This window comes from Poromitra crassiceps (assembly GCF_964638095.1).
Source record: "Poromitra crassiceps genome assembly, chromosome: 22".
NCBI classification, from domain to species: Eukaryota; Metazoa; Chordata; class Actinopteri; order Beryciformes; family Melamphaidae; genus Poromitra; species Poromitra crassiceps.
In genome coordinates this window covers 12857459-12870243 of record NC_139647.1, presented here as the reverse complement: position 1 = coordinate 12870243, position 12785 = coordinate 12857459, and the positions used below count along the sequence as shown (strand labels likewise).

Sequence of the window (12785 nt, the reverse complement as noted above, 5' to 3'; positions counted from 1 at the left end):
TAGTAATGGACAAGAGGAAGCTAGCTACCCTAACACAAAAGCTATTGACAAATAATGAGGCTTAATGCAGAATTAGCTGACTGATTGGTTAAACTATACAAATTAGTCAAGGAGAGGAGAGGCGTAACACGAGGGTCGCAGGTTCGCGCCTCCGTGTTACCTCCGGCTTGGTCGGGTGTCCATACAGGCACGATTGGCTGTGTCTGCGGGTGGGAAGCCGGATTAGGGGTATGTGTCCTGGTCGCTGCACTAGCGTCTCCTCTGGTCGGTCGAGGCGCCTGTTCGGGGCCGAAGGGAACTGGTGGGAATAGCGTGATCCTCCCAGGTGCTACGTGGTGAAAAGCTCCGGGTGAAAAGAAAGTGGCTGGCAACGGCGCACGTGTCGGAGGAAGCATGGTGCTAGTCTACGGCTCTCCCCAGATCGGCAGAGGGTGGAGCAGCAACCGGGGGCAGCAGGGGAAAATTGGCCAAGTACAATTGGGGAGAAAGTGTGGGGGGGGGGGGGGGGGGGGGGGGTGATCTGAAAATATAATAAAAGAAAATTCGAGCAGAGGAGTTCCGTTCCAATGTGAGAGAAGAGGAAATGTAACACCTATTATGACAAAACGCTTGCTGGCACGAAAGCACAACCGCCGACTATTTCTGAAGATCCTTTATCACAATGATGGAGTGGCATTTTCCCAAAACGGATAACAACAAAAGTGTTCAGGAATGCCGCTCATACATAACGGCGGTGGGAGGCCGGAGAGCCAGCCCTCGACATGTCATCTGCAGCTCTTAGCCAGCAACAGTTGATCCTCCCGTCACCTGTCCTCCCTCATCACGCACATCATTCATTAACCCCTTTGTCTTTGAGAGTGGCTTTTCCTTTGTCAGCGCTGACATCTGTGCTGGAGGGGCGAGGGTGGTGCTGTCTAGTCACTCACAGCCCGGTGAAACCCAGAGGGGAGCTGGAGGTCACGGCAGCACAGAGACCGCCGCTCGGGGACAAAACACACAACATCCCATTCACAAAAGTCAGGGGACGAGGAGCTGGTTTTCTGCCCTGCTGTGTGTACAGTCAGGGTCACTCATACTCACTGTCCAATCTTAAAGTAACCACTGTTTTGTGTCATGGGAGGAATAGATTATGGCAGGGAACAAGGTTGATCTAGTTCAGTAGTTCTCAACCTGTGGTACAGTACGTGGGGCTCCCTCCCTCTCATACTTTCATATGGTGGTAATTCCTGAGGTGGTACTTGGTGTAACAAGGTTGAGAACCACTGATCTACTCCATGTCCTTTTATTTGTGGTGAAGAGGATGACACCCACATCTTGGCTCAAACTAGTCTTGGCTCTCAGACTAGTCTTGGAGATCTCCGCCTACCAATCGTCTGGGAACTTCTTGTCGAATATAGTAGTTTGAACGGCGGCTAACAAAACCTACAGTACGCCCCTTTGTCACGTTACCGGAAATTACGTTCTCCCCCCCATTATCCGCCGTACTGAAACAAACCGGAGATACAGCGAATCACTTTGTAACGTGGAGAGAACGTTTTTAAAACACTGAAAATGGACGACCCGAGCAACGTTACATTATTTGATTCCGTATCTAATCAGTTTACAACACATGACTTCTGCATGTCGCCGCCCCTTCTGCATGAAGGGCCGCCCCTAAAGACTCTGGATTGGTTCTACGATGCAGTTTTTTTTTTAATGAACTCAAATCGTTTCCACCCAGTTTGAACAACGAAAGCCACGGATTGAGGCTGAGAACTGAGTCTAGGCTCAAAGCGGCACCACCCACCTCGCATCAGTGGGAGGGGAACATGTGTAATGGAGAAAATAACAGCAAAACTTCATAGGAAAACAGATGTTTTCACTCTCCCAGCGCTCCCCTGTAATTTCCCATGTGATAAAACATTCCAAAACACTGGCTTAATTATTTATTTCCTTGATTATTTATTAAATCGCTTTATAGGCTGATTTATTGATTCATTTACTTGATTTATGATCTGTTATTTCTTTATTACCTGTATCTGTTATCCGATCTGTTAATTTGCTGTAATTTGGTTTGATCTGTTTTTATCTATGTATCTGTTTGTCGTTATTCATTTGTTTTTTGTTGTTTTTGTATTATTTCTAATATTCTATATTAATATTCTAATTTATGCAGATGCGCCTAAGAATGCCTTGACTTACTGCTCTTAAGTTAAAGTGTGCTGAGTTGTATATTGTTCTTCCATTTCTGTCAAAGAGGATATATAACAGTACATACAAATAAACATGTTGTTAAAATGAATACTGTAGATCCCACAAGGATTTGGGTTTGGAGCAAATGGAGGCGACTGACCTTGTGGCAGAGGGTTTGAGGGAAGAGGAACGTGTAGGCACCGGCATCGAGTGACCTCTCGGATCGACCTCAGCAGCACTTTTTGAACGAGGGACTCCTTTTACTGACAACAAGATAGATAAATATCAACTCAAATCTCAGCCGTTTAGTTGTGATGACACGCCCCTGCATGCTGAACGTTAACCTGGATGATTTGCAGTAAACACAGATGAAGGATCATATACAGTAGGCTAGTGTTTTTTAATTTTCTTTTCTAAAGTGAACTCACCATCATCCAAATAACCAAAGGGGGAGGGCCCGTCATCTGAAAAGAAGCACAGACCATTTAAACTCCTTCTTAAGTAGGCTACGCTTATTAGTTGGAAAGTAGGCTAACGCATACAGTGCACCACAGTGTTATAATTCTGAGTAAATATTGTTTAAATTATGTTACTCCTACTACCTCACACCTTACATTAGTCTAAGCCAGGGATACTCAACTTGCTTTGCCCAGGGGGTACTTTCGTGAAGTGATAGGAGGCCAGGGGCCAGTTAATAAACAAACAATATACATTTTTATGTAGCGGATTGTAGGTTTTTGGGGTGTCAGCCGGACTTTAGTCTGACAATGTTGTGCACACCGGATAGTTAGTTAGGTGAAGTTAGTTAGGTTAAGTACATACATAAGTGCCTGGGTAGCGAGCAGACGGCGGTATTTGACAATTTAGCTGGAGCTCAGTCAAAGTTTATTTCAGTTTTAATTGTGAATTAGATTGCAATTCACAATCAAAACTAACGTGAAATTATTAGAAAATGGTCGGGGGGCCACTCTGCACCGTGTCACGGGCCGCATCTGGCCCCCGGGCCGCAAGTTGAGTATCACTGGTCTAAGCATTATTACAGGATCACTTTAACACAAGCAAAGTGTGTCTGAGCAAGTGTCAACACAAACTACTTTACAGGAAGCATTACTGAGCTAAAAACAGATCCCCAGGCATTGATTAGCATCAAGGCTCTGAATAAGTAATGTGCTATGGAGAAAAGTGCGAATAGTCTCCACATTTAGAATGAATTAGTTTAACCCTACATTTTGTTTGAGACGGCAGAAACAGAAGCATATCAGTCGCAATTGCACATGAAGTAATCGTGTGTCAAGCTGAGACTGAGAAACACACATGATGAACGCAAATAACCCCGTAACCATGTGCATGGTGAACGTAAACAAGCCCTCCTGGCGTCCTGCTTGGTCACTGTCATCATCAAGACTGCAGTGGCATCTAGTGGCTAAAACAGTGCACTACAACTATGAGCTCAATGTTCAGTAACAGTGGGTGAATCATGCTCTATGACGCTACGTTAGAATAAGCACTTATTAATACGCATCTATTCGATGAATCAACTGACTTTTAATATTGGATGGTTAGCAACAAAAGGACAAAGGCCATCAACAAACTGTTAAGTTTTGTTAACTAAACGTAGAAAGACACTACAAGCTTTCTTTGCATCATCCAATTCAACATTTCAAGATCAGTGTATCAGTGTACTCTGAGAAAAAGGAGAAAAAACTAGTCTTTAGTCCCGTTTTCAAAAATGTTTACAGGACAGCCTAATTGGAGCTATGAAGATTTTGACATTATTAGGGGCAATCACGTCATTAAACTCAAACTTGGATCTTGAAAATGTGTCCAGGACAACAACTTTGTCCCTAATTACTTCAGGAAATCTGCATGAACCTTGCAGTGTATTTCAAACCTATGGAAATGACTGCTCTATCATATAGACCAGGGGTTCCCAAACTTAAGAATACCGGGGCCCACTTTGAAATCTGAAAATCTTCCGGGGCCCACCGAACCCTTTAATCACAACTCTGATCAGCACACGCAACTAAGATGATGTATTTCCCTATATATTTTTATTTCATTAACAGAGCATGTGAACTTTGGCATACGGCAAATTAATACTCCATTAATTAATAATACAAAACAAATCGTCAAAATACCTAAAAGCCAGATTGCCAACATTTTCTCCCCCTCAGAAATATTTGCGTGCACAGGGGTTAAAGTGGGATTTGACAGGTGATTTTGAAAAGAAAATGCACACGCATTTCACTTCCTACTCTCCCAAACAACGCACTGCAATTTTCTTTGCTTTTAGCTAGATTGAATTCAAATTGCCTGGCATGGTTTGAAAGCTCGCAGGCTGGGGTACACCACCCAAAACACATTAGTAATGTTGCTAGTAATGTTATAACGTTACAATGCATTACTGTAGCTCAAATGCTAACCGTTTCATGTGTGTGGATGGAGTATGCTAACGCCATTAGCGCCAAGTTCCAGGATGTATAGTGAAATAAAAATACTGATTTGGGTGGTCCAACCTAGTTTGTTAGTGTATTATTCAACCTAAAAAAAGAAGAAAAAAAGGCTCCTGGCGGCCCACCTGCAGTACCTCCACGGCCCACCACAGTTTGGGAATCACTGATATAGACTATACACCTGGGAAAACGATTAGTTCACATCCTTTCAAATACTTTCAACGTTTTTGTCTGTTTCTTTGAAGTGACTGACAGAGAGGTATGTGGCTTTGTCCTCCCCTGGTGGGCAGGTGTGACATAATAAGCACAGATATAAAGTATTTGAAAGGGCCCAGGATGACTACAGATTAATAAAGCCAACGGGAGATGTTACTGCCATTGGATACCTTTTGCTTTCATCTGACTGTCATAGTTGTCAGGGAAAATGTAGGTGGGGCGGTAAGGGTTTTCCTCAATAGCTTCTGAGCACGGCGATGGAGAGACACAGAGCACAGAGTGACAACACACACACAACACGTAGAGAAACACAGAGGGGCTTCGAACACCAACAGAGATACAGGAAACATCTGATCCAACTCACAAAGGACCTCAGAGAGGAAATGATCTTACCAGGTATTCTGTGTATCTGTTTGAACATACTCTTATACCAGTCTTTGGACTTTTCAGTGTTCTGAAATTGAGATGAGGGTGACAGACAAATTAAGAAGCATTTTAAGCTCGTTCGTGCGATTGTCAAATTGTCAAATAACTGCCATTCAAATAAGAGAGAGACAAAAAACTTTGATTATTGATTGCCATGTGGGAATTGAGAAGCTGTGACATGTTTATACATTACATTCATTCACAAACCATCTTGAATCAGCAATGATTACAATAACGATAATGATAACGATACTTGTAGCATTAGCGATGGTTACATTGTAACGCCTTCGATATAACCCCATGCTCCTCTAACACCCAAGAATCACCATGAACAAAGGATGAGACTATCTTGTGCGATGCCAGCCACATGAAACATCCATCACATGTGTACAGTAGATCGACTCTTCTTCATGTGACAGTAAATGCTGCTCACCCGTACGGGCGCGATGGGCTGGTTGAGGGGAGTCAGGACGGGCGAGTGCAGCGACAGCCGCATCCTCTTCCCATCCATGTCAGGGAGCGGACAGACCGGGCCAGAGGTGGGGTCTCTCTCTGATTCTGGGCTTTTGTCTCTCTCTGGAGTCGTGTCTGGAAAACAAGACAAAGAGGCCATTTACACCTGGAATTTAACATGCGTTTTCTGTCATCAGATTGCAATCAGGTTGTGCTTGACCACTTGAAAGTACAGGTGTAAACGCCCCCAAGACACATTGAAGACGGATTGCAATCTGATCGGCCAAACCACCTCCGGAGGTGGTCAGGGACGCATTGTGTGTACACATTGAACACAAGTGTAAATGCAATGTGTCCTCTCAATCTGGATACAGCAACTGTATGTGGATTGAGAGGACACCCATTTTGGGTGATCAAATTGCCATCAGATTGCAATCTGATCACCCACAACACATGTTAACGGCACGCCAGGTGTAAATGAAATCAGGCTAATGTGGTCAAGCACAATCTGATTGCAATCTGATGGCAGGAAATGCATGTTAATGCCAGGTGTAAATGGCCTCAAAGAAGCATCAACAGACTGTAGTTACAAGCTACAGGTAACACACGGAGCAGAACTGTACACAGCAAAATTTAGTGTTAATAAGTGTTGGTGTTTGTATTTGTTGAGTTGTTCGTCCACTTACAGTATAGAGCTATGGCTGTTCAAATTGTTAAAAATAAAAGGAGATAGGTTTGGGTTGATATAAACCTACCCATAGTGTTGATTTTTACATTCTCACAGTTAAATGAACACTGACATGTTTGCTGACATGTAAATGGCACATATTTTATAGTTAACATTTGGAACAGGCTCATTCAGGGATCTGGTGGCAGTCAGAAGTATTGCACTAAACAAGACGTGCAAATAAAATGGGCTGCATATACAGCAAGTGGCAGACAATCAATTCACTCAACCCCATATCATACATATCATAATCCATAAGCAGCAGCACTGTACATGTGCACTTCCACAAGCAACAGAATCAGGAGACATGACCTTACAAGAACATCCATAACAAAGCAACATCATATCATATGGTGGGTGGGTCAAATGGGTCAAATTGCATCAGAGGCGTCTGGATTACAGCATCAAGACAATTCAGATGTAAGGTAAGAAGAAGAGAAACAAAGACTAAACTGACTTTATAAATATTTTTCTGTGAGTCTCTGAACTTTCTGGTGCCGACTGACTGTTCTCCTCTGTGGCAAACTCAAACCATGCTGCACCTAAGTAGAGCACAACACTCTGGACAGAAACTAAAAAGATTGCAATTTAATGAAACTGGGATGGCTGTTGGCTGTAAACAAAAACAAATTGCAAATGATCTGTTAGGCTTCAGCAGAGACCTCAGTGCATACCTTTCAAATGAGAAAGATGCTTGTGTTTCTCTGTTGTGGGAGAAAGACAGAGGCGGACAAGACAGTGAAATGAGAAGCCAAAGTGTGTGAAAGCATTGCTTTTCTTCTTCAGTGTAACACAGAGCAAGACAAGACTAGACACAGTTTGACCTGTTACTGTTTAAAGTAGTGGTTCTCAACTGGAGGCCGTTTTGAGTGCGTCACAGAAGTGTGCATGGAAAAAAAGTTATTCTACTCCTTGAGGACGCCGGCGTCTGCGGCTGACATTACTGTCTTTCAGAGGCTGTAGCGGGCTCATTTCTAAAGCCAGAGTGAAGATACTTGTATCTTCTGAAACTATAAGACCTACAATAAGACATCCATTGGTACCAACCATATCATGCTAGCTTGTCGGAAAGGGAGCTAAGTAAGGCTCCAATTTAGGCTAAATTTTGTTGAGGGGAAAAACTGGCATGGTCATTTTCAAAGGGGTCGCTTGACCTCTCACCTTAGGATATGGGAATGGGAATGGGTTAACTTCTAAGGGGTACCTACAATTTATGTCATATTTCATATAGTTCAATTTAGATTCTTGAAACTTGATGAGCGTCCGCAGTTTAAATTTGTAGCATATAGGCCTAGGGGGAAGGGGGGGAGGAAGTCTGAAATGTGGGTCGCAACTTAATAACTAAGGAAAACATCTGGGTCGCGAGGCTAGACCAGGTGAGAACCGCTGGTTTAAAGCACCATGAAGTTCAGCTGATAAAATGTCACATCAACATACAGTATGACAGCATGTTTTCAAGGCAAAGTCAGACATAGCCAAACCTCACACGATATAAATGAATGCTTCTCAATCTACCCGATCCCGATATACCCCATATACATATCCTCCCCAGCTCACAAGCTGGTGTCCTCCTCACCTCTGTTGTGTTGCAGTAGCACGATGGTAGGATTGACCGAGGTGGTGGAGGGATAGACGGAGCTGGAGCACAGTGTGAAGTGCTTTCGAATCTCAGTGGAGGCTGGAACCTGGTTTTCCTTCACGCTCTCCGGTGAGTCGGGCTGAGAGATGACAGAAAATCACACTGTACAAACAATACTGCCAAACAACAAAACATATATGCCCCTATTAGGGGTGTCATGATATTTCGTCGCACGATATATCGCGATATCGAAACGTCACGATATGCGTATCGTCAGAAACAAATGATATCGTAAAAAAAAAAAACATTTGCTCCTGAATAATAATAGGACAAATGTAGCAGAATCAACACGCATGAGTGAGGGGGTAGACTACTACTGGCATGGCAAAACAGCTCAAGGGGTACATAACATTACATAAGTTTAGGGACCATTGAGCATGAGTTATTTAAGAAATAGATTGTATACCGGTACTTTATTTTTCTTTCACCATGCAACAAACATTTAGTTTGTGACAGTGTGACACATTCTATTGCAAGAGAAGCATTATCTTCCATGTTGTTTTCTAGTTATTATAATAACAATTTCCAAAAACAGCATTTGTTTTGTATTTTGTGTATTTCAAATGAAAGACTATTTTTCCAGTATTTTCCCAGGGCTCCCTTGAAAAGAGGTTTCGATTTCAACGGGACTCACATGGTTAAATAAATGATAAATAAATACATAAAAATTATTTACTTTTGTTAAAAAAAAATATTGTTAAAATATCGTATCGTATCGTTATCGTGAACCCAATATCGTGTATCGTATCGTATCGTGAAATTAGTGTATCGTGACACCCCTAGCCCCTATAAATGTCACGGAAATCAAAGGAAGACCCTAAAATGAAGAGAGAAGTTTTATTTAGTTCTGATCATTGTAAAACAATGGGGAGCTTGACAAAGGTCTTGTGTTAAACAGAGTGGGAGTAAACGTACCTGGCACCGAGTGTTGTTTACGCTAGGTAAATCCGCCGAGATGTTGCTGCCTCCCTCGGCCAATCCCGCTTTGGAGCCGTCTCCATTAATCTGGCCTGTCCAGCCACCTGAAACGAGTGCAGAACTCTCTCAGTTTGGCAGCCAGTGCAGCGAGACTAACAGAGCTGAAAATCAAACCGCACAGTGCAGTATTCCATATCGCGCCTTTGGCAATGAACCTGTAACGCAAAACCAAGCAAACCAAGGCAAATTAATTGCCGATCATTAAATAAATCTGTAATCCCTTCCGCAGGGCGTGATGGTCCTCGGTGGTTTTCGTGGACAGAGATCCTAATATCCCCCGGGGGGGCGGCGGAAAAAAAGATTCTCCCACAATCTGCGGACTTTTGTCATCAGAACAAGGCGTCTATTCAGCGAGCTGCAGAGGCTGTTTGTTCCAGTGGCCTTTATATTCAGGCCCCTACAACAATTAAAGCATCTCCCCGAAAGCCTTGGCCGGCCTCCAGTCCGGTCCCAATGTGCTGCTTCGCAACAAACAAGTCCACACAGTCACAAGGCCCCCGAGCGCTGAAGTGCAGTGTGGGCCGGTCTCGAACAAAAGACCTCTTTGACAAACTCATGAAACCATCAGCAATCGCCATATCATGACACGGCGTGCCGGTCATGACACGGCGTGCCGGGGCAACATACACTTTGAAACGTGACGAGTTACGTAATAATAACGCATCAAAACATAACAGCTTTGCATTCCAGCAGAGCAGAGCAGAGAGGAGGCATCTGAAGAATTTCAAGTAGATGACGAAACACTTGCTTAAAATATAGCAACGTTCTCATCCTCGGCCCAGATTCGACAGTGACTTGCTCGTTTTCACGGGGCCGTGCAAGTATCGCGGTACGCTAAATATAGTTTAGCGTGATATTAGAGAGAGTGGGGTGTTTTACGAGATGCCCGGTGCCCTCGGCTCCTCTGACTTACTCGGTGTTGTGACGACGTCGCTTTCTTCACTGATGCAGTCCTCATCGTCGATGTGGACGAGGGTGGCCCTCAGGGTGACCACGCCTTTCCCTTTGCACACCCTGCTGGGGTCCAACTCTGGAACAGGTGAGAAAGTTTAAGTATCACCGCCGCAGCTCCTCGTGGTTGAAAAGCACAGCATTATTCTCAGAGTGAACTGTGGAAATCATCATGCTTCAGGACTAATGGGAATCCAAGCTATTTGCTACCTCATGCCCCGAATGACTGAAATAGAATATTGCGACGTCAAATCCAGGCCATCAAATTAATATTCTACTCCCCTAGGGATGCACTGATGTGAACATTTCGGCCGATACCGATAACCGATATTAACATTGCTGTTATGATACCGATATTTACCGACGTCGATATGATCTGTATAAAAAACACATTTCTATGATAATAACATTTTGTGCATACTGAAAAACACATGTAAACACTGTGAATTTGAAAAAGTTATGCATTTCTTTATTTCCAAAACATTTGCCAATATATCGTGCATCCCTATACTCCCCCATAACACTAATTGCCATGATAACTACACCATCAGAGCTGGAAGTAGAGCAGCTGTAGCTCGTACTGGACGTCTTTCTTGACACAGGCCCTTAACGTGACAGGCTAGTGCATTGCTGCTAACAGATGACATTTAAAAGCATCCTTCTAAGCTTTCCCGGTGCGTATGAGGTGTCCCGCAGTTGTGGCTGTTGAAAGATAGATGAGGTGGTGGAGTGGGAGGGAGGGAGGAGGCGTCACCTGCAGGAATCAGGTCAGGAGAACCTTTCATGCTTCTCAGAGGCGTGATCCTGACAGCACAGACCGAACGAGGACCTGGCGAGTCACGACACACACACGCACACACACACACACACGCACACACGCGGAGACACACACACACACACACACACACACGCGCAAAGACAAGCAGACATTTTAATTGTAAGGGTGGAATTTTGTCTGGAATATCAGTTTAATGTGCTGCCAGGACAAGGATTCATGAGATCTCTAGAACATCAACATGGGGTTTCTGTGTCTGTGAATGTGACTTGAATGTTTATAGTTTGTGCTTTCTCACCACCAATCAAATTGCATTCTTACTTTATCCAAATCAAATGTACCATATAGTGGCTAGCAGCTGGTGGGCTGAGAATAATGACGTTTAATTTTGCGTAACTGATTCGTGTAGGGATGGAAACTGTGATCACTTCATCATGCAGTCAAAATGGTATCTTCATGAGTTTATGAGCTCATTTCCAACTTAGAGAGTGAGAGAGATGACTTACTGGGAGTTTGACTCTGTCGTACACTGCCCCCTTCTGGAGAGCCCTGTTGGAGGAGGACGGGGGAAAACAGGGTTATTATCAGAGTCAACACCAGAGTGGTGTGTCAGTGAAGAATCCGGGGTAATCATTGAATGTCAGCCTGCTGCTGATACACAGTGGAGGCCTGGCCCATGTACTGGAACAGCAAGAATAATGTACTACAGCAAGATACTGGAATGTCACACTCACACAGATACATCAAATAGTGACGTTTGCACACAGATAAGAGCAGCACAAAGAAATGTAGTTTTAGCAAAATGCCTTCTGGTTGGTTGTTTTCATGTTTATTAAACCTTTGAAGAGGAAGAGGAGGAGCTATTCTCAACAAAGTCCCTGTGTGTGTGTGTGTGTGTGTGTGTGTGTGTGTGTGTGTGTGTGTGTGTGTGTGTGTGTGTGTGTGTGTGTGTGTGTGTGTGTGTGTGTGTGTGTGTGTGTGTGTGTGCGCGCGCGCGCGTGTGTGTTTTCCAATTCTAGTTGTGAAGTCGGTCGGACACATTATTTTGGGTAACAATGCCACCACCTGCAGGCTACAGATATATCCGATCTCTGTCTTTTGCTTTTCCCCGGGATTTGCCCTAATTTGGAACATGGGGAAGTTTGGTAAACCAGGCCAGCAGTTTGTTGTTGCAGTGTATTTTCCAATCAGGAATTGTGAAAACTGAAGCAATGAGTACATTTATAATGAAATCCTTGAGTGGCCACACAGTATTATGGTGCCTATACAGTAGCTTCTGGATGGCTTTCATATGCTCAGAGCTGCTGGAGCTGTAACTGGGGACGACACACAGCTAATGAAAATGTAGTGGCACACCTATGGTTGTGTTACAGACTGAAAGGAGATCCACTGCTGCCAGACAGGGCGGCCGTGAACCTCACGTCATCTGTTCAAACCTAGTGCAGAGTACACACACAGGAGTTCACATTTTGTCAGGGATCGATGACAGAGATAGTGTGAGATACATGATTACCGTAATAAAAAATAAAATAAAAATAAAAATCATATAATAAAAATGTAATACTGTGATTTCCAAATTAAAAAAGAAAATATTCGAGGGAAAGAAAGAAACAGGCTCTAAAAACAATGAAAATGTAAAGCGACTAAATTACAATATAGATGTTTTGGATAGCATTGTCCAGCCCTAGTCAGAGTAATCCATTACAAACACATCTACACTGATGATTTCACAGCAGAGTCAGTTGACTGTGCTCTTGGAGTCTGATGTTGTTATTCCTATGGCAGCGGAGAGTAATGTCACTATGAACAACTCTCCCAAAGGAAGAGGGAGCGTCATTTCAACCATTTCAAACTGACAACACTGCTACAGAATAAAGTTTAACGCTTTATATAATCTGATGACATCACAAGTTTGCTTTTAGTTTTAGGCTTTGGGGAGAGAGTTGATCATGATTACAAATATTGATTGGACTGTTCTGGAGCAAATTCTTACGG

At 43.5% G+C, this 12785-nt stretch overlaps 1 protein-coding gene across 1 annotated transcript in view; it reads right to left on the bottom strand.

Moving 5' to 3' along the window:
• Positions 1-10839, bottom strand: part of LOC310796524 (sorbin and SH3 domain-containing protein 1-like) — a 35712-nt gene extending 24873 nt beyond the window's left edge. The window contains 9 exon segments of the mRNA XM_083658723.1: positions 2333-2435; positions 2601-2636; positions 5012-5086; positions 5235-5295; positions 5701-5855; positions 8024-8165; positions 9002-9108; positions 9978-10094; positions 10770-10839. Coding sequence (XP_083514849.1) covers positions 2333-2435; positions 2601-2636; positions 5012-5086; positions 5235-5295; positions 5701-5855; positions 8024-8165; positions 9002-9108; positions 9978-10094; positions 10770-10800 — 827 coding nt within the window. The 5' untranslated portion in view covers positions 10801-10839.
• Between the last annotated feature and the right edge of the window lie 1946 nt (positions 10840-12785).